The 27,758-nt window shown below is 40.6% G+C and overlaps 1 protein-coding gene across 1 annotated transcript in view; it reads left to right on the forward strand.

Annotated features, from left to right (window-relative positions):
• Window positions 1-27,758, forward strand: part of LOC138742300 (protein IWS1 homolog) — a 76,218-nt gene that overhangs the window by 42,276 nt on the left and 6,184 nt on the right. The window contains exons 6-12 of the mRNA XM_069896539.1: window positions 10,065-10,131; window positions 13,810-13,922; window positions 14,402-14,552; window positions 16,663-16,745; window positions 17,863-17,992; window positions 23,763-23,880; window positions 24,598-24,709. Of these exons, the coding sequence (XP_069752640.1) occupies window positions 10,065-10,131; window positions 13,810-13,922; window positions 14,402-14,552; window positions 16,663-16,745; window positions 17,863-17,992; window positions 23,763-23,880; window positions 24,598-24,709 (774 nt within the window). The remainder of the gene's footprint in view (window positions 1-10,064; window positions 10,132-13,809; window positions 13,923-14,401; window positions 14,553-16,662; window positions 16,746-17,862; window positions 17,993-23,762; window positions 23,881-24,597; window positions 24,710-27,758) is intronic.

Genomic DNA, 27,758 nt, shown 5'->3' on the forward strand with positions numbered 1-27,758 from the left:
GTGCTGGAAATGCAAATTTTCCGGTTGACTGAGGCTCATAGTTCTAATGCCTCACTGGTACACCTGCATTTAGAATACTCTGTTTAAAAGACGAGAGTCAGTGCTCCTAAAGACAGGGTGTGAGTATTCTAGGTGCATGGCCATATTTCCCCAACTTCCAATCCTAGATTGTTTCATTGAATTCTGATGGTCTTTTCATAATACAGTAAAATTCCCACTGTCTGGCACCTACACGGGTGCTGGAAATGCAAATTTTCTGGTTGACTGAGGCTCATAGTTCCAATGCCTCACTGGTACACCTGCATTAAGAATACTCTGTTTAAAAGACGAGAGTCAGTGCTCCTAAAGACAGGGTGTGAGTATTCTAGGTGCATGGCCATATTTCCCCAACTTCCAATCCTAGATTGTTTCATTGAATTCTGATGGTCTTTTCATAATACAGTAAAATTCCCACTGTCTGGCACCTACACGGGTGCTGGAAATGCAAATTTTCCGGTTGACTGAGGCTCATTGTTCCAATGCCTCACTGGTACACCTGCATTAAGAATACTCTGTTTAAAAGACGAGAGTCAGTGCTCCTAAAGACAGGGTGTGAGTATTCTAGGTGCATGGCCATATTTCCCCACCTTCCAATCCTAGATTGTTTCAGTGAATTCTGATGGTCTTTTCATAATACAGTAAAATTCCCACTGTCTGGCACCTACACGGGTGCTGGAAATACAAATTTTCCTGTTGACTGAGGCTCATAGTTCCAATGCCTCACTGGTACACCTGCATTAAGAATACTCTGTTTAAAAGACGAGAGTCAGTGCTCCTAAAGACAGGGTGTGAGTATTCTAGGTGCATGGCCATATTTCCCCACCTTCCAATCCTAGATTGTTTCAGTGAATTCTGATGGTCTTTTCATAATACAGTAAAATTCCCACTGTCTGGCACCGACACGGGTGCTGGAAATGCAAATTTTCCGGTTGACTGAGGCTCATTGTTCCAATGCCTCACTGGTACACCTGCATTAAGAATACTCTGTTTAAAAGACGAGAGACAGTGCTCCAGAAGACAGGGTGTGAGTATTCAAGGTGCATGGCCATATTTCCCCAACTTCCAATCCTAGATTGTTTCAGTGAATTCTGATGGTCTTTTCATAATACAGTAAAATTCCCACTGTCTGGCACCTACACGGGTGCTGGAAATGCAAATTTTCCGGTTGACTGAGGCTCATAGTTCCAATGCCTCACTGGTACACCTGCATTAAGAATACTCTGTTTAAAAGACGAGAGTCAGTGCTCCATAAGACAGGGTGTGAGTATTCTAGGTGCATGGCCATATTTCCCCAACTTGCACTCCTAGATTGTTTCAGTGAATTCTGATGGTCTTTTCATAATACTGTAAAATTCCCACTGTCTGGCACCTACACGGGTGCTGGAAATGCAAATTTTCCGGTTGACTGAGGCTCATAGTTCCAATGCCTCACTGGTACACCTGCATTAAGAATACTCTGTTTAAAAGACGAGAGTCAGTGCTCCTAAAGACAGGGTGTGAGTATTCTAGGTGCATGGCCATATTTCCCCAACTTCCAATCCTAGATTGTTTCAGTGAATTCTGATGGTCTTTCCATAATACAGTAAAATTCCCACTGTCTGGCACCTACATGGGTGCTGGAAATGCAAATTTTCCGGTTGACTGAGGCTCATAGTTCCAATGCCTCACTGGTACACCTGCATTAAGAATACTCTGTTTAAAAGACGAGAGTCAGTGCTCCTAAAGACAGGGTGTGAGTATTCTAGGTGCATGGCCATATTTCCCCAACTTCCAATCCTAGATTGTTTCATTGAATTCTGATGGTCTTTTCATAATACAGTAAAATTCCCACTGTCTGGCACCTACACGGGTGCTGGAAATGCAAATTTTCCGGTTGACTGAGGCTCATAGTTCCAATGCCTCACTGGTACACCTGCATTAAGAATACTCTGTTTAAAAGACGAGAGTCAGTGCTCCTAAAGACAGGGTGTGAGTATTCTAGGTGCATGGCCATATTTCCCCACCTTCCAATCCTAGATTGTTTCAGTGAATTCTGATGGTCTTTTCATAATACAGTAAAATTCCCACTGTCTGGCACCTACACGGGTGCTGGAAATGCAAATTTTCCGGTTGACTGAGGCTCATAGTTCCAATGCCTCACTGGTACACCTGCATTAAGAATACTCTGTTTAAAAGACGAGAGTCAGTGCTCCTAATGACAGGGTGTGAGTATTCTAGGTGCATGGCCATATTTCCCCACCTTCCAATCCTAGATTGTTTCAGTGAATTCTGATGGTCTTTTCATAATACAGTAAAATTCCCACCGTCTGGCACCTACAAGGGTGCTGGAAATGCAAATTTTCCGGTTGACTGAGGCTCATAGTTCCAATGCCTCACTGGTACACCTGCATTAAGAATACTCTGTTTCAAAGACGAGAGTCAGTGCTCCTAAAGGCAGGGTGTGAGTATTCTAGGTGCATGGTCATATTTCCCCAACTTCCAATCCTAGATTGTTTCAGTGAATTCTGATGGTCTTTTCATAATACAGTAAAATTCCCATTGTCTGGCACCTACACGGGTGCTGGAAATGCAAATTTTCCGGTTGACTGAGGCTCATAGTTCCAATGCCTCACTGGTACACCTGCATTAAGAATACTCTGTTTAAAAGACGAGAGTCAGTGCTCCTAAAGACAGGGTGTGAGTATTCTAGGTGCATGGCCATATTTCCCCAACTTCCAATCCTAGATTGTTTCAGTGAATTCTGATGGTCTTTTCATAATACAGTAAAATTCCCACTGTCTGGCACCTACACGGGTGCTGGAAATACAAATTTTCCGGTTGACTGAGGCTCATAGTTCCAATGCCTCACTGGTACACCTGCATTAAGAATACTCTGTTTAAAAGACGAGAGTCAGTGCTCCTAAAGACAGGGTATGAGTATTCTAGGTGCATGGCCATATTTCCCCAACACCAATCCTAGATTGTTTCAGTGAATTCTGATGGTCTTTTCATAATACAGTAAAATTCCCACTGTCTGGCACCTACACGGGTGCTGGAAATACAAATTTTCCAGTTGACTGAGGCTCATAGTTCCAATGCCTCACTGGTACACCTGCATTAAGAATACTCTGTTTAAAAGACGAGAGTCAGTGCTCCTAAAGACAGGGTGTGAGTATTCTAGGTGCATGGCCATATTTCCCCAACTTCCAATCCTAGATTGTTTCAGTGAATTCTGATGGTCTTTTCATAATACAGTAAAATTCCCACTGTCTGGCACCTACACGGGTGCTGGAAATGCAAATTTACCGGTTGACTGAGGCTCATTGTTCCAATGCCTCACTGGTACACCTGCATTAAGAATACTCTGTTTAAAAGACGAGAGTCAGTGCTCCAGAAGACAGGGTGTGAGTATTCTAGGTGCATGGCCATATTTCCCCACCTTCCAATCCTAGATTGTTTCAGTGAATTCTGATGGTCTTTTCATAATACAGTAAAATTCCCACTGTCTGGCACCTACACGGGTGCTGGAAATGCAAATTTTCCGGTTGACTGAGGCTCATAGTTCCAATACCTCATTGGTACACCTGATGAATTAAGAATACTCTGTTTAAAAGACGAGAGTCAGTGCTCCTAAAGACAGGGTGTGAGTATTCTAGGTGCATGGCCATATTTCCCCAACTTGCACTCCTAGATTGTTTCAGTGAATTCTGATGGTCTTTTCATAATACAGTAAAATTCCCACTGTCTGGCACCTACACGGGTGCTGGAAATGCAAATTTTCCGGTTGACTGAGGCTCATAGTTCCAATGCCTCACTGGTACACCTGCATTAAGAATACTCTGTTTAAAAGACGAGAGTCAGTGCTCCTAAAGACAGGGTGTGAGTATTCTAGGTGCATGGCCATATTTCCCCAACTTCCAATCCTAGATTGTTTCAGTGAATTCTGATGGTCTTTTCATAATACAGTAAAATTCCCACTGTCTGGCACCTACACGGGTGCTGGAAATGCAAATTTTCCGGTTGACTGAGGCTCATTGTTCCAATGCCTCACTGGTACACCTGCATTAAGAATACTCTGTTTAAAAGACGAGAGTCAGTGCTCCTAAAGACAGGGTGTGAGTATTCTAGGTGCATGGCCATATTTCCCCAACTTCCAATCCTAGATTGTTTCAGTGAATTCTGATGGTCTTTTCATAATACAGTAAAATTTCCACTGTCTGGCACCTACACGGGTGCTGGAAATGCAAATTTTCCGGTTGACTGAGGCTCATAGTTCCAATGCCTCACTGGTACACCTGCATTAAGAATACTCTGTTTAAAAGACGAGAGTCAGTGCTCCTAAAGACAGGGTGTGAGTATTCTAGGTGCATGGCCATATTTCCCCACCTTCCAATCCTAGATTGTTTCAGTGAATTCTGATGGTCTTTTCATAATACAGTAAAATTCCCACTGTCTGGCACCTACACGGGTGCTGGAAATGCAAATTTTCCGGTTGACTGAGGCTCATAGTTCCAATGCCTCACTGGTACACCTGCATTAAGAATACTCTGTTTAAAAGACGAGAGTCAGTGCTCCTAAAGACAGGGTGTGAGTATTCTAGGTGCATGGCCATATTTCCCCAACTTCCAATCCTAGATTGTTTCAGTGAATTCTGATGGTCTTTTCATAATACAGTAAAATTCCCACTGTCTGGCACCTACAAGGGTGCTGGAAATGCAAATTTTCCGGTTGACTGAGGCTCATAGTTCCATTGCCTCACTGGTACACCTGCATTAAGAATACTCTGTTTAAAAGACGAGAGTTAGTGCAAAATATTAAGTAATTTGAAAAAAAAAATCAGTATTGTTGTCTTAAAGTATTAAAGTTCACTTTAATTAAGTAATTCCCGTAACTTACAAATTTTAACTTTAAATTTGAACTCAGTCGCTGGTGCTGTAAGTGTTCCTCTAGCCGCTGTGCCCACGTCATAATTAACCCCTTCCCTCCCCCAAGTTTACAGATAAAGTCTTACTAATATACTTAATAATATTTTTTCTTTGGCTTGGCTTCGCGGACGAAGATTTATGGAGGGGGTAAAAAGTCCACGTCAGCTGCAGGCTCGTTTGTGGCTGACAAGTCCGATGCGGGACAGGCAGACACGATTGCAGCGGTTGCAAGGGAAAATTGGTTTGTTGGGGTTGGGTGTTGGGTTTTTCCTCCTTTGCCTTTTGTCAGTGAGGTGGGCTCTGCGGTCTTCTTCAAAGGAGGTTGCTGCCCGCCAAACTGTGAGGCACCAAGATGCACGGTTTGAGGCGTTATCAGCCCACTGGCGGTGGTCAATGTGGCAGGCACCAAGAGATTTCTTTAGGCAGTCCTTGTACCTTTTCTTTGGTGCACCTCTGTTACGGTGGCCAGTGGTGAGCTCGCCATATAACAGGATCTTGGGAAGGCGATGGTCCTCCATTCTGGAGACGTGACCCATCCAGCGCAGCTGGATCTTCAGCAGCGTGGACTCGATGCTGTCGACCTCTGCCATCTCGAGTACTTCGACGTTAGGGGTGTAAGCGCTCCAATGGATGTTGAGGATGGAGCGGAGACAACGCTGGTGGAAGCGTTCTAGGAGCCGTAGGTGGTGCCGGTAGATGACCCATGATTCGGAGCCGAACAGGAGTGTGGGTATGACAACGGCTCTGTATACGCTTATCTTTGTGAGGTTTTTCAGTTGGTTGTTTTTCCAGACTCTTTTGTCTAATATACTAATAAAGATAAAGACACTTAACAGGCAGGGACAGGGAAAGTCACCCCAGCGGCAAGCTGGATCAACCTGGGTGCTGCCATTTTATTTTAAAACAACTTTATTCGATCAGTGGCTGCAGGTGGGGCATGACAGGGGACCTTCATTGGCTGAATATTTGCACCCGGGAGTTCTCTGTTGCTTCGGAGAACATTTACTTTTACAATTTGAATCATTTTATTTAAACTTATTTAAAACTTTATTTATTCTTTATTTTATTTTCTAAATTTAATTCCTCTTTTTGTTTTGCTGGTTGTTTCAGTTTCCGGTTAATTGAGTGCCAGATAATGGGGATTTGACTGTATGTTGTGTTCCAGCACAAAGAGCACTCAGTGCACTAATCCAGTTCTCAGACCTTTTAAGCTATGCCATATAACACTAGGCTACAGTATTGAGAAATAACACCCAGCTAGAGTGTACTCCAGTATGCCTCGATGATAAGGTAGCAGAGCCATTTGTATAACACCACCAGACGTACTTCTCTGTATTGATAAACCTGTGTAGAGAATGAGAAATTGAAGTGAGCTATCACCAGAGAAATAGATCATACACCAAGATGTTTAGTCTGTAACAGGATTTTGTTTCCTTGATCTCTATAAATTAACTCATTATCTGTACTAAATCATCTGAAACACTAGTGTGAATACTGCTTTTATAATTCAGTGTGAACCCTTACATTATAATGCTACCAATTTGAGATATGAATTATTCCATATATATATACACACACACATTTCCTTAATTTACTACATCATGCCACCCTTCAGTTCACATCTGTGTAATGTTTACAGGACATTGGTTGCTCTTTGATGGCTAATTGGTTGGCATTTCTTTGCACCTGCTCACATTTTGCTCATACCTTGATGAAGGGCTCAAGCCCAAAACATTGGTTCTGTATCTTTATCTTTGCTGTGTATAAAGGACACTGTTTGACCTGCTGATTTTCTCCAGCATTGTTTTTTTACTTAAATGATCTACAGTGCCTGTTTTATCCAGAGGTTGTAAACCTACCACAAACAATTTCTTCCAGTCATTAGACTGAACTTAAGTACTTGGTACCATTTTGGTTATGAGCTCAAGCATACCTGCTGTGCAGAGAGGCTGTAGAACTTTGAAGTCCTCAATCATAAGGTGTAGGAAGGAACCCAACTAATATGGTGGACAGTGGATCTCCCTTTGTAGAATTAGCTTATATACTCTGTGTTATCTGAGGCAATTAATTTCCAACTTTGTCTGGAAAATAGGCAGGAAATGTCCAGTTTCTATTCAGTACATTTCCCTGTATCCGAAAATTCGGTTAACCGAAAAGTTGAATTAGCCGACCTTCTTTTGGCGCCGACATGATGTCACAAGTTGGAAACATTTTTTCACCTAACAGCTCTGATGTGCTGTTAGTGACAGTTTGGTAACAACAGAGCTCAGAACCAGCTGGGAAGACAGATCCTGAACGGCTGGATGCTGGCTAGGAGAAGCAGGCTGGAATCTCAAGCCATCAGTGAGCAACTGGAGGAAGTTGGCAGGTCAGGCATCGCATGGAGAGATTGTCTTTGTTTTAGGTAACTCCCTCCCCTCTCTTTCCATTTCTTCTTGATCCTCTACTTGGTTCTCTGCTGTCCCGTCGTCATCAAAGAAAGCGGCCTCCCGGGCAGGAGCAAGGACCTTGGGCTCCTGATCAGGAACCTCAGTGGGAAGGTATTGGGAATCATTGGTGGGGAAGTGTTGGGACTAATCTTCTGTTTTGTTCCATTAACTGATGCAAGTATTCTACTGATGCTACAGGGCTGCTTAAATCATTATTCAGTTTTCAAAAAAATCCAGTTAACCGAAAAATCTGGTCCCAAGCTTTTCAGATATGGGGAAACGTACTGTAATTTGGAATAGGATTTATGATGGTGTACAATGATATGGTGGGGGGAGGACTTTGAGGGGTCTTTTAATAGATAATTGAAGGAATTTTACGTTTAGATGTCAAAATTACTTCACTGTCAATAAGGAAAAAGAAATCTCCAGATCTTAAAGCATCAGTAAGAGATTGCTTAAGGTGGTATGTGGGTGGAAAGAAAAAGTTTGAAAACCACTGTTTTAATCGTACCTCATTGACTCGTTATGTGTATGGTTTCATAACTCAAAGGAAATGGGCCAATGACAATTTTTCTTAAGCAAAATATTTCCAGAACAATTGGATCCAGAGCAGAAAGAAAAGGATTGAGAACTTCTGTTCTAGCTTTTCACAATGATTTATATCTTATGTTCTGATGGAATACAACCCAGGAAGAAATGGCAAAGTTTACCAAAATTCTCTGGACTCTGGGAAGGTCCTGGCAGTTTGGAAGACAGTGATTGTCATACTACTATTCAAAAAAGGCAGAGAACAAGAGACCAGTTATTTTAACATCTGTAGTTGGGGGGAAAATGCTTGAAGCTATCATTAAAGAAAAAATAGCAAGGCATCTGGAGTAAAATGGATCCATCAGGCAGATGCAGCATGGATTGAACAAAGGCGAGTTCTGTTTGACAAACGTATTGGAATTCTTTGAGGATCGAGGGGAGCAGATGGACATTGTTTACTTGGATTTCCAGAGGCGCTCGATAAGGTGCCACATAAAAGGCTTGTACAGAAGGTCAGGGTGCATAGAGTTGGAAGTGATGTAGTAACATGGATAGAGAATTTCTATTACCCAATAGAAAGAAGAGTGTTGGGATACAGGGGCATTTTTCTGGTTGGCAATCAGTGGTGAGTGGAATGCTGCAGGGGTCTGTGCTAGGCCCATAACTGTTTATGATGTACATTAACGATCTGGAAAAATAGACATTGTAGTGTATCTACGTTTGCTGTTGACACTAAATTGAGTGGAAAAGCAAATTGTGCAGAGGATATAGAGTGTCTGCAGAGATGTATAGATAGGTTATGTGAGTCGGCAAGGGTCTGGCAAATGGAGTACAGTATTGGAAGGAAAAATGGAAGGTAACATTATTATTTAAATAGCAAGCGATTGCAACATGCTGCCGTGTAGAAGGTCTTCGGAGTGCTTGTGCATGAATCGCAAAAGGTTGGTTTGCAGTGCAGCAGGCTATAAAGAATACAAATGGAATGTTGACCTTCATTGCTAGAGAGAAATAATTTAGGAGCTGGGAGGTTATGCTGCAACTGTATAAGATACTGGTGAGGCTGCATTTGGAGTACTGTGCAGTTCTGGTCTCCTTACTTGAGGAAGGATATACTGGCTTTGGAGGCGATGCAGAGAAGATTAGCCAGGTTGATTCCAGGGATGAAAGGATTGGCCTTTGAGGAGAGATTGAGTCGTCTAGGACTGTACTTGCTGGAATTTTGAAAAATGAGAGTAGATCTTGAAGAAACATCTAAAGTTATGAAAGGCATAGATAAGATTGAGCTAGGTAGGTTGTTTCCATTGGTGGAGGAGACTAGAACTAGGGGACATAGCCTCAAGATTCACGGTAGTAAATTTAGGACAGAGATGAGGAGGAACTCATTAAAGAGTGATGAATCTGTGGAATTCGCTGCTCATTGAAGCGGAGGAGGTTACCTCAGTAAATATATTTCACACAAGGTTGGATAGATTCTTATACAGTAGGGGAATAAAGGCATATGGAGAAAAGGCAGATCGGTGAAGATTGGCCGATATTCAGATCAGCCGTGATCTCACTGAATGGCAGCGCATGTCCTACAGGCCGGATTGGTTACACTTCCTCCTATTTCTTGTGTTATTGTGTAATCTGAGTAACAGGTACTACAACCAAAAGTGAGTAAATGGTCAATTAATTTTCTTCAGAGCCTTTGGTGGTTGTCAGTCAATCTGAACTGCCAAATCCATTCGCTGTTTAATGACTGGTCATAAAATCACACTGGAACTCTGTTTAAGCCAGGCTTCCCAGACCTTGTTGCCACCTAAACTCCAACATAGTCAACGGGATTCAAAAGATCAATTTATTGTCACCAGATGTTAGTGGACAATATTAGTTTCTGGTACTAGCTTGCTTGATTGCAGCTTTTGTATGTGAAAATATAGGGATCAGGAGCAAAAAAGTTTCCACCTATTTGACCAAATTTGAGTGCTGAATTGTCAATTGTCTTAAATTTTTGTATACTGGTAAATTAATTTCTATCGGAGTTACCCTGTATTAAGAGATGTCTATTGGCAAGTCAGGTTAGATGCCAATTTTTAGTGATGTTGCATCCTTAGCGGCACTGCATTAGAATGTAAGACTAGTCATTATGTGCCTGGTAACAATTTCCTCTGATTCCTCTACACAGGACTGGAGTTGGAAACTTGATAGCTGACATTTTTGGTGAATCGGATGATGAAGGGGAAGAGTTTACAGTACGTATAGTATTGGTTGGTTACCACCGATTTACCGTTTATTCCCTGTAATTCCAAGCAATAATTCAAAGAAATGCATTTGTTATTTACTTCCTTTCTCAAGCATTTTATCATTCTATTCACCTTGTTTAAATATTTTGAACTATTGACTTCTGCTTCCCATCATAGAACCTAATTTGATCCTTAGCATACCATGAACTTTGTTTTTGATCATTCTTTCATTTATCATGTGGACTACATCAAATTCAATACTATCATCAACATCCTTCCTTGATAACTCCTCAAAAAAATCAATTTGTTCTTCCCTAAACAAAACTATATCAACTGTTTTGATCAATCTGTGTCTTTCTGTTTAACTATTTATCCTATCCCTGAGAGTTTTTCCAATAACATTCTTCCTGGGGAATTGGGCAAATGAGTCTGCAAATACTCATACTGTCTGATCCTGTTTGAACACAAGTCCCACAGTCGGTGTTTTTTCAGGACTTTTGGACTGTTCTCCAGACATATAATCAACCCAGATCAATGCTTCCACTGTTAATCCCCTTGCTTCTTTTAATTGCCTGGCATATATTCTTTTTCTGGACCTGTAAGTTTATCTGCTTAACCCTTGTAATATTTATTATATTGCCAATCTAGCAAATGGGCAGAGGTCTGCTGTTCTCAGTGCCAATAATTTGGCATTGGTACAACCAAAAGTAGATGATCAGGAATTTCAGTATGGTTAGCCATTACTTCAGGGCTGCAAATTACACATTTTGGGAGATATGGATGATCTGACATTCAACTTGTGTTCATTTTGTACTTCACTGATTGTTTCTCAGTTCAGACATCACCATGTCTTTCTGGTTGAAGACTTTATTTTGTTCTCATCAGGTTTGTGCATGTTCACAATGCACCAGGAAGCCATTTGACCCATTACCTATGTTAATTTTAAACTAGAAAGATCTAAAATAAATTCTCTGTCCTGTAGATTCAATAACTCTATTGTGTTCAAATTTATTTTGAGTTGTTATATTCTTAATCCTTTCAGGATTTCATTCCAACCCTGAGATTAAGTTCTCATATCCCATTGACCTACTCTTGAATCTCTAATAAACTGAATCTAGCATTTTTACTGCCCTCACAGTGCTTCACAATCACATTTTAAATCCGCTGCTGCTTTGTGGGCATATACGTGATTTTTTCCCACCGTGTTCTAGAAAAAGCAGTATCGGGAATTTTAAAGTGTTGGTTGAGAAACACAAGTTGTCTGGGAGAGTGGGGGAGATCCCCGTCTGAAAGAGAAATAGATTTCACTCTTGACCATGCAGCACCATCTCAGTAAAACAATAAAGACCACTCCGCTAGGTCAGTCCTCATTCCATGCAAACTGGAATATGAATATGGCATTGGAAATGAATAATAATCCTGCATACATCAGGATTATTACAGGCAGAGGGAATTTAGAAATACATTTCTTTGTGGTGTATTTGTAAGCTATGGCAAATTCAAGTACCTTTAAAATTCTCTTCACAGCCGCATGGCAGAACTTTTTAAACGATTACAAGCCTGGCATTGGAGTTGTGTTCCACAATGACTGCGGACAATGGCTAATTATCAGTTTTCAAAATTCCCACAGGCATCTACATCTATTATTGGGATGGCCCTATTCATTTAAGCTCGCCATGAGGTAACTGCCAACATTCCACTCTTGGGAAGTGAGGAGCGTACGAGTGCAGTTTATTTTGTTGACCTGAATCTCATAACTGGGTAGCAATTAAGGAGTTGCTGAATTCCTGCCCCAACCCCATGCCCTTGCCTTTCTGCTCTCAGCACAGGAGTAGATATTATTAACAGAGAAATACATATTTACGTAGTAATGGAGAGGTGGAATAGTTTGACTCACTGATTCAAGTGTGCCAGTTAAATCCAGAAGGGAAGCCAGTATTATTGATAAGGCAAAATGATAAACATGAAGCAAGTCTATCAAAAGAGAAAATGTGTATTTTTTTGTATTATAAAATAATTCTAGCTAGTTGGATTAAAGTGAGATTTAAATACAGTAAAATCCATGTTATCCGGAATTCAAATAACCACAACCCCAAGCAACTGTCAAAACATTGAGAAAAACAACAAATAATTACATTGAAATAAATAAGAATAAATTAAAAAAAATAAAAGTTTAAAATTGTAAAGGTAAATGTTCTCTGAGGTAACATACAAACCTTTGTTGAAGATGGGAGCAAATATTGCGGAGTTCCATGAGGCAGCTGTTTGTATAAAGCTGTTGGAATAAAATGGAGCATCACCCAGGACAAGCAGCTGGTTGATGCTGTTGGCCGTTGGGGTGACTCTTAAAGTGTCTCCTTATCCTTGCTTAGTGAGAGTCTTTATCCTTACTAGTATATTAAGTATATTAGTAAGGCTTTATCTGTAAATTTGGGTAAGGGGAGAGTTAAATTATGATGCTATTGTTTGTCTTTTGGGTGGTTCCATGGAGGGGAGGAACCTGCAGATGCAGTGACAGTTAGATGTTTTCAAAGAATGTGACTGAAAATAAAGTAAAATGCCTTAAGGTTTATATATTCATGTAAGTAAAGTTTGTTCAGTATCATAGTTTTGTTTTTTTTTCAAATGTTTATTCTTAATATAGGTGTATTAGGCATTGTAAGAATGAGTCTCAAGCAACTGGAAAACTCGCTTCTCTGGCATCTACCAATCCCTGTAGGTGCCGGATACCAGGGATTTTATTGTAAAACGATCATTTTGTTTAGTTTCCACCCTCATCTCTTAAAATGTTAAAAATGTGTCTTGACATATATAAAATGCTCTCTTTGAAGGGGATAGCATCAATGCTTAAATGCATGAGTTACACCATTGCAAAATTGCTAGGTGGCAATGCATGACAAAGGAAAGCACATAGGGATCATAATATAAGATTTATTACCATTACTGGACCCAAGAAAATAAATAAACTTTCCAAGATTTGTTACAGTGCATTGACCAATGTTCAAAAAAAACTTTTTAATCAAGTTATTATACTTGTGTTCAACCACTACAGTTCACTCCAAGGAAAGTTTTCTTTTGTCTAACCCACAGTGAGAAAATAAAGTCCCATCGAATTGTTGTTCAAGTTCTGTTTGTAGTTTAATGATGAACTTATTGGGCCAAAAGAAGCTCTGTGGTATAAACTTTTTGGGCAGGTATGGTAATGAAATGGTTGAAAGGCAGCAGTTGATACCCTGTTCCTTCTCTGACTTAGAAATATCTTATGGGTGGTGTATGGCAGGCTATACTTGGTAACACAAACTTAAACCAGGAGTTTTGATGCAGGCAGTGCTATATTTACACTGAAATAGATCCACTAGTAGACCATCTTGATTTGTTGAGGCTCTGAGAAGATCAAATATTAACTATACTCCCATTCAAAGTTGGCATGCACTTTAAGCTGTGTTTCTCAAGTAAATTTTAAGATCAAACTTGAATTGTTCATTGGGCAAGCTTTCTGCTTGTGTCTGTAGGATCATTTCGATGGCCTCATAATTCTTTAGTTACACAGTGTCATACACTTGGGAATACCGTGCCTTTAGATCAGGTTGGGTTTATTGGAAAGAGTATAGCTGTATTAGAAAGCTTCACTTCAGGCTATATTTTGGAGATGTTATCCATTATTCTGAACTGTATCCTTCTGCTCAGGGTTTTAACCAAGAGGACCTTGATGGTGAAAAAGCTGCACAGGAAGCAGAGAGAAAGAAAATGGTTGCTGAAGAATCGGACTCAGACAGTGAAGTCAGACGAAAAGGGCTAGAGTAAGTAGAAGCATGGTCTCAAATTTACGTTTGTACACAATCAGCTTATACTGGGATGCAAATGTTGGAGTTATTGGAAAAAAAAACAGTTGTTGATCCAGAATTTGCAGTATTAGTAGAAAATACCAAATAGAATGCCAGCACTCCAGAATGAATGAATTATTCTCAGACAGTGAAACAATTTAAAAAAAAAACATAAATTAACAACAAAATCAGATGTTAAAAATCACATTCCGTGAATTCCCTACAAGAAGTTTCAGATGGCCTGAACCACTTGGCTTGGGGTTTCACAAAGAACAGAAATGTAAGGTTACAAGCTGCACCTTCCTTTGGGAAGTTCCATGTGGTTAGGTGATATACTGGCCCATCTTCGTATGACTAGAATTTTAACTGAATAGAAATTGGTTGCTGAAAAGTGTTGTCTATTTATCCTGTGTGAGATAATATCCTATGTGCTGATGTTTTTGTTTCTGTTGCAGTTTAGACTTTGTTTCTGATTTTGAGATGATGCTACAGAAAAAGAAAGATCAAAATCGGAAGCGGCGGCGAAATCGGGATGGTGGCACCTTCATCAGTGATGCGGATGATGTGGTTAGTGCCATGATTACCAAGATGAATGAAGCAGCTGAGGTGAGTTAACTGGTTGTTGATAGTAAGGCAAGATGGAGTTTGGGCATTCGGTCATGATCACAAGAAAATATGAACAGAAGTAGGCCACCTGGCCCCTCAAGTCTGTCATGCAGTTCAACATAATAATGGTGCTCTTCCTCAGACATCAGCTTCTCTGTGTCAGCTCTCAGTTCATGTTCTTTCAAATATACATTTACTTCTACTTTAAATATTTCTGAACTTTCAGGGGGAGAAAATTCCAAAGATTCCTACCTTCTGCTGGAAGAAATTTCCAAGTACCTCAGTATTAAATGACTTACCTCTTATCTTGAAACTTTGTCCCCTCTTCCAGCATTCTCCTGTTAGCTGTGGAAATGTATTGACATCTATAATGTATTGCCCTGTTAGTGTATTTCACTAAAATCATCCATTATTCTTATCTCCTCCAAAGAGTACTTCCTATTTAGCTATCCTGATTGAGCTTTCCCTTCATCCAAGAAATTAACCCGATGAACCTGTTTTCAACTGATTTCCATGCCACTATTCGCTTTCTCAGATTAAGGAAGGAAAACTGTGTGTTCTAGGCCATGTGTGGTCTCACCAACAGTCCCCAAAACTGACTTCCTCATTTCTAAACTCTAATCCCTTTTCAATAAAATCCAATATGCTTTAGTCCTCTAAAGAACAGCACATTCAGTGCAGGAGTTGAAGTATTTGCAGTAGTGAAAAAAAAGTCCATTATGGTTGGGCACTGAACGAGATCCAATCCTATCTTTTACTGTTAAGAAGGAGTCAAATTAAATTGGGACTAAGGATATTAGTTAAAAAATAACTCCCAAGGACACCTGAAAACATAAAATTATGAAATCTTAGCTTCAAAAGGAAGCTATTTATCTTATTGCCCTATGAAAGAACTGTCCAGTTGATTCTCTCTCATTCCCTTTCTAAATTTTCTGTAGGGTTTGTTTCCTTCACTCTTTTGGATTGTGAAAAATGGACAATCTGGGAGTAAAAATTAATGTGAATACAAATGACCAGCTGGTTGGGAATAAAAATTGTGACTAGAATTCCATCATTGGAGATAAGGGTACCACTGTCATCCTGTTCACTATTCTTCAGAAGAATAAGATATTTTGAGGATTAGATTTTTCAATATAATTAATTTACATGAGCTAAGTAGTTGATCGGCAGGCCATTGTTTTGGGCAGATTATTGGATTTTGGATGTCTTGGTTGATCGGGAGTGATCAGCAGGAACAAGGCAAATTGGAGTGGGTGGAATGTGAATTGAATATATCACAAAATCTGATGCTCAAAACAGTCTGCTTCTGAAGGAAGAATGGGGAACAGAATGATACTAAATGAAAATGTTTGCAAATGGTGAAGAATTAAAACAAATACAGAAAACACTGGAAACATTCAGCAGGTCAGCATCTGGGGAAAGGGAAGCATTAATGTTTCAGTTCCATGATCCTTTGTTGGAACGTTTCTGGATCTTCTGTTTTTGTTACAGGATCATTTGCCAATAACAGTGCCGAAGAACGAAAGAATATAGTGGATGGAATTAATAGATTATTGTTTTGTGATTTATTTTCATCATTTGAAGGGAGAGGTCTGAATTGAGAAAAGAACATGAAGCAAATTAGAAACCTTGAAAATCACTTCAGTGGTTTCAGGTGTGCAAAAACAAAAATTAACTAAATAAAACTAGTAGAGGGGTGAGCTGATAAAGATATACAAAACTATGAAGGAGGTCAATAGTAAAATGTCTTTTTTCCATGGTATGGATGTATAAGATTAAGGTATATGTTTATGGTGAGAGGTCGGAAATTTAGCGAGGATCTGAAGGGTAACTTTCAAACAGATAGGGAGATGGGAGTCTGGAATGTGCTGACTGAAGAAGAGCTAGAAGCAGAAACTCTCAGGACATTTAAGAAACATCAAGACATGTTCGTGATTAGCCAAAGCACAGAAGTCTACAGATTCAGTGTGTGTAAATGCACTTAGTGCAAATAGATGCAAGTGGCTACATGGATGTTTTTTGCTGTAGGACTTTATGACATGATCATTGTGGACCAGATCCAAGCATTAATATCTTTCCAGGCCCTGTAATTTTTTTTTCTTCTTGGTAGGAAGATAGACAACTCAACGGCCAAAAGAAGCCAGCTTTGAAGAAACTGACCCTTCTTCCCACAGTCGTAATGCATTTGAAAAAGTAGGTTGTGATTCACCCGTGTTCCTCTTTGAGATTTCAGTAAAGTGCTAACTTTCTTGTATTAATTCCCATGTAGTGAATCCACTGCTATCCAACCCCTGCAAATTGGATAGATGCATTCTAATATTTTACCTGCATGCCTAATCTACATATACTTAATATCAGCCTACCTAAAATGTTAACTGAGTTGAATTTTACCATTTTTAGGAAAAACAGAGAAAATTGTGTTGAAATGAGTTGCCTCTCCTCGGTGACTTGAGTTCCACAGATTCTTAATTTTAGGGCTACCCATGGCATTGAGGAGATTTTATAATCAATGTAGAAAGGAATTAATACTTCTTGTCACGTCGACCGGAGACAAGTTCTCCAAAGTTACAGATCCATTTTCTTGAACTGTAAAAAAAAATTGTGTGTGCTTGAAAATCCTGAATCCATCTGTACTTTGTCAATCCAAATTCCATTTGACATGAAAAATATCTTTAAAAAGCTTTTAAGGAACATCTTTTAAATGTTACTCTGAGATTGTAATTTAGAACACAATTTTATGATAATTATGAATCATACAGCACGGAAACAAACCCTAACAGCCCACCGTAATCCTGATCATCAAGCAGCCAACTGTACTAAAGCCATTTCCCCTCGCACCCCTGTCATTTTTTTCCCCTCCCCCACTTTGGAAAAGACAATCTATCAACCAGCATGATTTTTGCTTGAGTGAGGAGACTTAAATATCCGGTAAAACCCTCACAGTGATGGGAAGAAGACATAAACTCAAAAATACCAGCACGCAAGGGCAAGAATGAGCCCAGGTCACTGTAGCAGTTTGAATTCCAGGTTACTGAGTTTTCTTATAATCCTGCATTTAGGATTTAGAAAATGCCCAATAAAAGGAAAACTTGCATGCATCACTGATGAATGATGTGCAGAGCTAAAACAAATGATTGCTGGAGCTCAGTTATGACAAATAAGGCATGAATAAAATAGCAGCAGGTTTAAAGGATTGTGAAAAGCTCCTAACTGAGAAGAACTCAGATAGTTTGAGAGGAATAATTGTTGATGATCATGACAAAATTGTCTTGTTTCTTTTTGATGCTGATTTTACTATTGATCCTTGCAGACAGGATTTGAAGGACACTTTTATTGACAGTGGAGTGATGTCTGCTATTAAGGAATGGCTCACCCCATTGCCAGACAAGAGTTTGCCACATCTCAAGATCCGCGAGGAGTTGTTAAAGATACTACAGGAGGTACGCATGAGTGCCTAATCCTAAATAAGAGAATAGGATTGTAATGGCCTGGTTTAATATTTGTAATTCAACATTATTTTTCCTCCACCACTCATAACTTTTGTTCTTTTAAGATATACTGAGGGAGTTTTATGAAAATAGCTTTTATCAAAAATTGCACATGTTGGGGCAACACGGTTAGCGCAATGCTGTTACAGTGCCAGCAACTGGGGCTGGGATTCTAGTCCCATGCTGTCTGTAAGGAGTTTGTACATTCTCCCCATGTCTGTGGGTTTTCTCCAGGTGTTCCAGTTTCTTCCCACCCTCCAAAACCAGGGGTTTTTGGTCAATTGGGTGGCATGGACCATGGGCCTAAAAGGCCTGTTAACTTGCTGTATGTCTAAATTTAAACTTGAAAGCTTTGTTCATTTATATTTTTGTTTTAATTACTCAAACTTGCAGAACAAAATGTGTAGCATGTGGTAAGCCTCAATTCTCCTTATTGGTAAAGAAATCCATTAATCCAAGTCAAGTAGACGACGGCCTCAAAGTGCCTGATCTTTGCCCAAGCACTTAACAAAATTTTATCAGGTGGACAACATGCTTTTGCTACTGTGAAATATAGTGCCAATTGCATTCTTAACCATATGCAAAAATGAAATGCATGAACAATTTCCCCATCATTCCTCTCTGATAGCATTGTATGATTCAAATTTATTGTCATCTATTGTACGTATACAACCCAACAAACAGTGTATTTCTGGACCACAGTGCGTGCGCACACACACACACACACACACACACACACACACACACACACACACACACACACACACACACACACACACACACACACACACACAATAAAATTATGTGTAAAAACAATTTTCGGGTTTCTAGAATTGTCCAGCAGTCTCACCACCTGCAGGAAGAAGCTGTTTCCCAGCCTGGCAGTCATGATATTTATGCTCCCGTGCCTCTTCCTTGAAGGTAGTCTCTCAAAGATACTGCAGGCTGGATGGGAAGGGTCCTCAATAATTCTTTCACCGCTCTTTAAGCACCACTCCCTGGAGAACTCTTCGATAGAGAGAACAGAGTCCTCGGTGATCTTTTCAGCTGTTTTCTTCGCCCTCTGTACTGACCTCCAAACTCATGATTTGCAGCTACCATACCTCACTATGATGCAGCCCGCCAGGACACTGTGTTGTGGTCCTGCAGAACTTTGTTTGGATGATGGCTGATAACCTTGCCCTCCTCAACCTCCTTGGGATGTGTAGGCACTGCTGCACCTTCAAGACTAATGAGGAGGTGTTGTGGGTCCAGGATAGATTGTCCTTTAGCCAAGGAACTTTGTGGTCCCCACTCTTTCTATGACTCTTTCTATGCAATGGGGAGTGGTCATTTGTCCTGAAGTCTACAATCATCTCCTATGCCTTGTCCATGTTGAAACTCAAGTTGTTGCTCTTGCACTACTGTACAAGCCTTTCTACCTCCATCTTGTAAGCAGTCTTGTCATTATTTGCCGATGAGGCCAACTGCCGTGTGTCATGTGCAAATTTGCTCATTCTGTTGGAGCTCATCTTGGCAGTACAGTTGTGAGTTAGTGGGCTGAGCACACAGCCCTGAGGTGTGTCAGTGCTCAGTGTGGTGGGGCTTGATGCTTTGCTGCCAGCCCAGAGAGACTGTGCTCTTTCCTTCAAGTCCAGGATCCAGTTGCAAGAGGAGTACTGAGTCTCTGTGAGAACAGCTTATCCACCAGTCTCTGAGGTATGATTGTGTTGAACATTGAGCTGAAGTCTATGAACGACAGCCTGGAGTATGAGGCTGGAGAGTCAGGGCTATTGCATCGTTTGCGAGTCGGCTTGGCCAATAGGGAAACTGGAATGGGTCCATTGTCACTGATAAGTGTGCTTTGATGTGCTCCACTACCAGTCAATCAAAGCACTTCTTGATCATGGAGGTCAGTACCACTGGATGGAAGTCATTTAGTATAGTTACATTTTGCTCTCTTGGGCATCAGGATGATGGTGGCTGCCTTGAATCGTGAAGTCAGTGAACTGCTGGAGTGAGGTATTGAAGATGATCATCGCCACCTGACCAGGGACTGATGCTTTGTGCGGATTCATCTTGGATAGGATCTTCCTCACTTCAGCTGTTGTTTTGCAGGGTTCCTGTTCCTCCGGGAAGGATAGAGCTTCCTTTGGTAACGTATTGTTTTCCGCATTGAATCGTGCATTAAAGGTGTTCAAAATAAGTATTCAGCCTGTCAGGAGAGGAGGTGCCATTATTACAGACCCGCAAGGTTAACTTGTGATCCATTATGGTTTTTAATTCCTTACCACATGTGTCTCATGACACCAATGTTGCACCATTGTCTTTGGATCTTCTATGCATACCCCTGGTTTGTCTGGGAAAATTCAGCTCTTGCTGTTCTTAGTGCCATCTTGTCGCCTAACCTGAAAACAGAGGCCTAAGCTTTGAGTAGCGCAATATCCTCTGCAGTTAGCCATGGCTTTGGTCCACTGTGTACTATCAGAAACAGAATTTATTGTCATGAACAAATCAGGAAATTCAGTGTTTTGTGGCAGTGTCATTGTGCAAACATATAAATATTATCACCCATCTTAAAACAATAATATAAAAAATAAAAGAGTAGTGCTCAAAAAGTGACGCAGTGTCTTTTGTTCATTGATTATCCAGGAATCTGAGGGCAGCGGGGAAGAAGCTGACCTTGTGCTGCTGAGTGCTCGTCTTTAGGCTCCTGCACCTTTTTCCCGATGGTAGCAGTGAAGAGGGTGTGGCCTGGGTGGTGGGGGTCTTTGAGGATAGAGGCTGCTTTTATAAGATACCACCTCATGTAGATGTCCTCGATGGAATGAAGTCTGGTGCCTGTGATGTCGCAGGCCGAGTTAACAACCCTCTGGAATTTTTACTTGTCCTAAGAGTTGGCACCTCAATACTAGATAGTGATCCAACCAGCCAGTATTCTCTCTACAGTACACTTACAGAAGCTTTCAAGAGTCTAATCTCCTCATGCATCTCACAAGTCTAGCTGCTGACAGGCCTTCTTCCTGATTGTAGCAACATGGAGGCTCCAGGACGGAGATGTTTACACCCAGGAATTTGAAGTTCTTGACCTTCTCCACGATTGAGCCCTAGATGAGGACTGGGTCGTGTTCTCCTGACTCCCTCCATGGTTTTGTACACATTGCACTCAAGGTTGTTGCTGTGACACTGGTCTATCTCCCTCCATTTGTAATTCTGCTGACAACTGTGGTGTCATCGGCAAACTTGTAGATAGCATTGGAATTATGCCTGGCCACATATTCGTGGGTGTATAATGAGCAGAGCAGTGGGCTGTACTTTATCAGTGACATCCTCTATACATTTGTCTCTCTGTAGCTGTCACTGTGCTTGTTTATGCATTTCTGTTGATGTGGTCATTGTATGTTCAAGATTCTTTTATTGTCATATAATAAAACAGAAAGTGTAATGTCACACAAAATTTCCTTTAGTCAATCATAAGGTAGACAAAAATCAGTTATCAGCAGAAATTGCCCAGCGGTCCTTGCAATCAGAGAAGGAGAAGCAAAAGAGAGATTTCCCCCCTCACCACCCCAGAGTCACTGAGTGTCCTTGGATTTGGCTCCAAATCATCGACAACCTGAGCTCTAGATTCAAATGTCCAACGATTAGGAAACCTTCAATGCCCTTGGCACCTTCTCTCCTCTCCGTTCCAATACCTGGTATCTCTTCAGCCAGTTTCCAATAGTTCTCAGCCTGGTGCAAGTTCCTTGACCATAGTCACCAGCAGTCCACAGCCACCATGTGTTCCTCATCTTGAGTCCCAACAGATCCCCACCTGTGTGTTCTTCAGCCTCAGTGCCCCTCGCTGTTCCACTGCTGTGGTCACTGTCCCATGGGTCATCTCCTCTCAAACAGGGGTGGTCTTCCTGTTTTCTGGTGCCCGGTGCCAATCCTCTGCTTCCTCAGAGTCTGCAACCTTTGTGGCTGCTGCCGTACATAGGCTCCGCCATCTTGGCCCCAGACTCCGGGGTCACAGGGCGGTACGGTTAGCGTAGCAGTTAGCTCAATGTTGTTACAGCACCAACAATCATGATTGGGGTTTGAATCCTGCACTGTCTGTAAGGAGTTTGTACATTCTCTCAGTGTCTGCATGGGTTTTCCCTGGGGGCTTGAGTTTCCTCCCACTGATTAAAAGTATACTAGGGGGTTGTAGGTCATTTGGGTATAATTAGGCAGCTCTGTCTCGTGGGCCGAATGTCTAAATTAAAAATTAAATTTAAAAATGTAGCACTGTCAGATCCTTTAAGAGGCCATCCAATGCCTGTATGGAGCCGTCGGTGGTTGGACCCCACGGGGGAGAGCTGTGTCTCCCTGCTCTCTGTGTGTCTGCACCAGCGCTATCATCACAGCTAGTCTGGCAGCACCACCATTATTTTTCAGCCACCTCCCTGAATCTCCAGTATGGGGTTCCAAAGCAGTCCTGCAGCTCTGCTAGGGCTTCCCCTGGCCAAGTTCTGATCTCAATGCAAACTGGTTTGTCACGTCTTATCATAGGTTTGTATGAGGTGCTTAGCAGAATGTAAATTTGGTCTGAGTTTCCGATCTGGGGATGGGGTACAGCCTTGTACACTTCAGGGACATTTGTGCTCACCCTAAGATATCCTCTCCTCTAGTTTGAAAGTTGATATGCTGTTTTGGAACTTTGGCAGGACTCTTTTCAGATTTTCGTGATTGAAGTCACCATCTTGGGCTTCACAGCAGTCCCATAAAGCTCTTTCTTTGCTTCCACCTCATTTGCAGGAGGAGGAATAAAATCACTGTGAGCAGCTTGGCCGTGAATTCCCTCGGAAGGTAGAAAGACCTGAACTTCACTATTACGAACTCTATATCTAGTGAGCAGTGGGCTTTTACTATGAAGACATTAGTATACTTGTCCTATTTATGCAGATGCACAGCCCCGCCTTCGTGGCAGCTGTTTTTCTCTCTGGTTGCAGGTTTCATGTTTTGGTGCCTTTCTCTCCTCTTAAACATATAACAAACATATAACAATTACAGCACGGAAACAGGCCAATTTGGCCCTTCTTGTCCGCACTGATCCAAGTACCCTCCTCTAAATATAACCATATAAAAATTACAGCACAGAAACAGGTCAAAGCAGCAAGATCTAGACAGTGTTAAGGTTAGTGGACTGTTAAACAGCTTTTGTGCAAGTAATTATCATCTGCAGCAGGAGCAAATTTAACCCCAACCAGTGATATTCAATGGTAATATCACTGAGTGCTGACCATCGACAACCTAGAGGGCACCATTGATCAGAAATTTGAGTGAATCAGCCACATAAATATCGTGACCACAAGAGCAAGTCAAAGGTTGTATGCACATAACAGCTACTACCAAGGGAAAGAGCAGCAAGATCATGAGAACGCCATCACGTGCAGGTCCTCTCTAGATCAGACACACCAGCATTTCAATTCAGTGGTTCATCACCATCTTCCCATGTTCAATAAATGCTTACATTGCCAGCAATAATCACATAATAAAAAATAAATTAAACACACTTAACTTCTCTCTTACTCTGATATAGTTCAAACTTCTTTGAAATAAAGAAATCAGAACCACGTCAATCTTTCCTCATAACTTCCCAGCCTTTCCTCATGAATTTTGGTGACCAGTACTAAATACAGTTCTCTGTGATTTAACTCAATTTACTTCCTTCATGTGCTTTTGTGACTTTGAAAGTAATGGACTATATTTTTGCTTACAGTTGCCTAGTGTCAGCCAGGAGACCCTGAAGCATAGTGGGATTGGACGTTGTGTGATGTACTTGTACAAACATCCCAAGGAAAATAGAAGCAACAAGGAACTTGCTGGAAAACTCATCAGTACGTTTGCCTTAACTCTTTTTACTTTTTTAAGCTACATTTGTTGGGAGATTTTATACATGGGAACTGGTATTCAATCAATACTGTTTTTCAAAGAAAAGTTTGAATGGCTACACTATTCATCCAAAGTTCCTTTGTAATTCTTCTGGTGAAAGTACTGCCACATAGTAAAGTCCATATGTACTTTTGAAGGTATTGACTCTGAACTCTGCACGTATGTTATCGAATGATGTTATCTCGGGTCCTTTCAGGTTGAATATTCAGTGTTATTGTCCATGCTGAAGCCCATGTTTTATTTGCAAGGATTATTACTTGCACCAAAATGTCTAGATTTTGCTGAGCAATTAAAATATCTGCCAGAGGAACGTTGGTGGGGAAGGAATTGTCAATGTGTCGGGTCAAAAGCCTTCGTCAAGGCTCTCCTTCAATTCTTCGTTCCTCCCCTCCCCCACAAAACCTCCTCTGGAGTTCCTCTTGCATGTTGTTTATTGGTCCAGATTCTAGTGTCTCTAGGTTTCACTGTTGTTTTGTTCCCGCTGCTGCTCAATTCCCATCAGGAATCCGCCTTCTGAGGTGGCACCAGGTTGAATTAACATTGAGGCATAAAGTGTGCTTGCTCAGTACTATTGTACTTTTTCCAGCAAGCATCACTTTGAGGATTATTGTAAACTGAGCAAGTTCTTACTTTTCCATTTTTGTTATTATACAATTGTGCAGATGAGTGGTCGCGACCCATTTTTGGTCTGACGTCAAATTATAAAGGGATGACTCGGGAAGAACGAGAGCAGAGAGACCTTGATCAGATGCCAACACGACGGCGTCTGAGCAGGTACTTCACCATGAATTCTAATTTAAATGTACCATGCATCAATTGTATATTTTCCTGATGAGAGCTTCCTCCACTGTTCTCACTCCAGACAATGTTTAATCATCCAAAAGTGACTTGTGTCAAAATGTGCTGGAAAAAATTGATTACAGTTGGTGGAGTTGACAGGAAGAGTTTAGAGTCAATGTGAAAGAAGTATTTTACCTTTGGAATCAACTTTGAACTCTCCAGGATTTACCCATTCAGTGGTTTCAAAAAAAAAAGGATGCTGTCCAAAATGGAAATGAAAGTTGAAGTCTTGATGTCGACTCGATAGTGTATTTTCAGAAACTGTTCTTGTTCTCAATTATCTGCTGGATAATTTACCTTTTTTAAAAATGTATGATTACATATCAGTACACATGACTTTTATTAACTTTGATGCGCTGCAGACTGGTGCAGGGATCACATGGCAATAGGAACATAAAGCCTAATTCGACTTGTGTTTGCAAGGTGATATTTAGTCAAATGCACTTGGTATTCCCTGGTCCAACATAGTATTTTGTTTCCAGGACAGATTGATGAGATGGCAACTTTCAGGGACCTTGTCTGGATTCAAAGACAGAGTCGGGGGAAACTGCTGCATTGATTTATCTGACCTGGTCAGTGTGTCAATTGCACTAAGAGTTGGGTATATTATATGTTAAACTTCTGCGTTTTCAAGATCCTCAAAAAATAGGAAATGCTGACAAGGTCGGGTGAAATTATCCAGCAAAATCTCATCAAAAGATTTTTCTGCTATGGCCTTCCCAGTCATCTTGTGACACCCTATTGTCAAATTGACTAATCTTTCTTTTTCCAATAAACAGTAAGTTTTCATTAACCTATTATTTAGCAAATTTAGAACCCCACCTTCAGTTGTCTGCTTAGAGGTGAACATTTCAAGTTAAAATGCTTCAAATGCCAAACCTAAACACCAGCATGTACTACACTTCTATGGTATCATAAACCCATTGAAACTAACAAACTAATATAGCAGTTAGTGTCAGTATGAAACCAATGCTAATCCCACTGCCTTTTTTTCCTTCCCTGTTTGTTCCTTCTTGCAAACAGTTAAGAGAGCAGGACTGAAGTATAGTATTTCCTCATAGTATGTTACAGTTAAACAAGGTTCATTGTTCAAAGACTATCTTGTTATGGGTTCTCTCCGTAACTGAAGATTGTTCCTCATCAATCTTCTCATTTATAATCTCATTTTGGATTGACTGGCCTTCCAACCCTTGCCAAGCAATAAGCCAGAAGTCAAAATGTGATTGTTAGTTTGGATCTTGAAAATGTTATAAAATTATCATCGTATCTGAGGCATCATGGCCAAAAAGAAAAGGGTTTGCATAAGTAAAACACAAAAATCTGTGGACACTGTGGTTGAAGTAAACACCTTGCTGGAGAAACTCAGCAGGTCAAACAGTCTTCCTACTCCCATTAAAAGCACAGAACCTTTTATATCTCCATTGCTTCCTCTGTTTCAATAATCCAATTAATATGAGGAGAAATTATATTTTAAAGAACGGAGAAGTATCTACCATGTGTATGTAACTTGGTATTTCCTGGTATAACACTTGTAGACATTTTTGCTGCAGGAAGTTGCAACGTTTTGCATTATTTCACCTTGGTAGGTAACATCACTACTGTGGTTATATTTTCAGTAGAAATACTGGTGGTTAGGTGGGTTAACTCACCTTCACAGCAAGTTAAAGGATACATACTGCACAAGATTCTAGTGTTGGGAATAGTGAGCACTTTCTGCTTTTCTATATCATATTATCATCATGGATTCATGTTTTTAAGAACCAAATTTCTTACAATTTTATTCTGAAGAAGACCACCAATACAGTTGTTACAATAGGAAGACTAACTTGCTACATTATGTTTCCAATTATCCAAAATGTTTGGGACCTCAGTTATCTGGATTTTTCAGATAATTGAGAAATTTCTTTAAACTGACCAGTAGCACTTGTATCTGCAGTTAAACAACAACAAATAACAATAGGTTTTTCAAAAATGAAATAATGTTTAATTCTTACCAAAGAAACGTGATCTCTGCTTACAAAATGCAGCAACAAACTCTAGAAATTCTGCACTGATTTTTTTCCAACGTTTCCTCCAGTGTCATCTGCCTCATTAACAATCATTTTTGTCTTAGCAGTCTGTCTTTGATTCTCTACACTGATTTCTTGCTCTGTTATGAATGCATGCTGCCCTAGTGCATCAATAGGTCCATCACAATGTCGTCTATCGGCACTTTTTCTGCAGTGTCAACTAAGTCCTCTTCATTGCACTCATATGGGATGCAGAACAAGTTCAGTTATTTCACCATCGGTCAGTGAATGAACTGGAACATCATTATCAATGTTTAAAAACTTCAATATCCTTTTGTTCCAGCTTACTGATGGATTCTGAAGGTATTTTTTTGTATATTCAAGGAGATCAGACATCATTTTTTTTCTCCCCTGACACACTATCCTTCAAAATCGCTATGGTCTTATTCATCATTAAGGAACATAATTGCAAGCCAGAGATTGTGCCAGGCATATACCACTGTGTCTTTAGTCACTTTGCTCCAAGCATTGGCAGCTGCATAAATGGCATCCTTTATGGTAAACTCCTTTTGGAAACCCACCACACCCAAGCCTCTGTTCACTGCTGACAGCATGTTGTTCAAGAAAATGTTTCTATATTCACTTTTCAGTGATCTAAGGATACCTTGGTCACATGGCTGAATTAAGGAAGTCACATTTGGGGGAAGGTACATGACATGAACATTGTTTGTTGAGACTTTCAGCTTCCCTGCAGGGACCACGACCGGCTGGCACAAAATGTTTGTTAAACCAATCAGAAAAGATATCTTGGGGTCCCATGCCTTTCTGTTGGCATAGTAATGGACTGGTAGGAAATTCACTTCTTTAAAACATTGAGGATGCAAGCTTTTGCCTATCACAGTCAGTTCACACATATGCGTGCCTACTGCATTAACACATCCCAGCACAGTTATTCCATCCTTGGCATCCTTAAT

Source organism: Narcine bancroftii, chromosome 9 (assembly GCF_036971445.1).
Source record: "Narcine bancroftii isolate sNarBan1 chromosome 9, sNarBan1.hap1, whole genome shotgun sequence".
Taxonomy (NCBI): Eukaryota; Metazoa; Chordata; class Chondrichthyes; order Torpediniformes; family Narcinidae; genus Narcine; species Narcine bancroftii.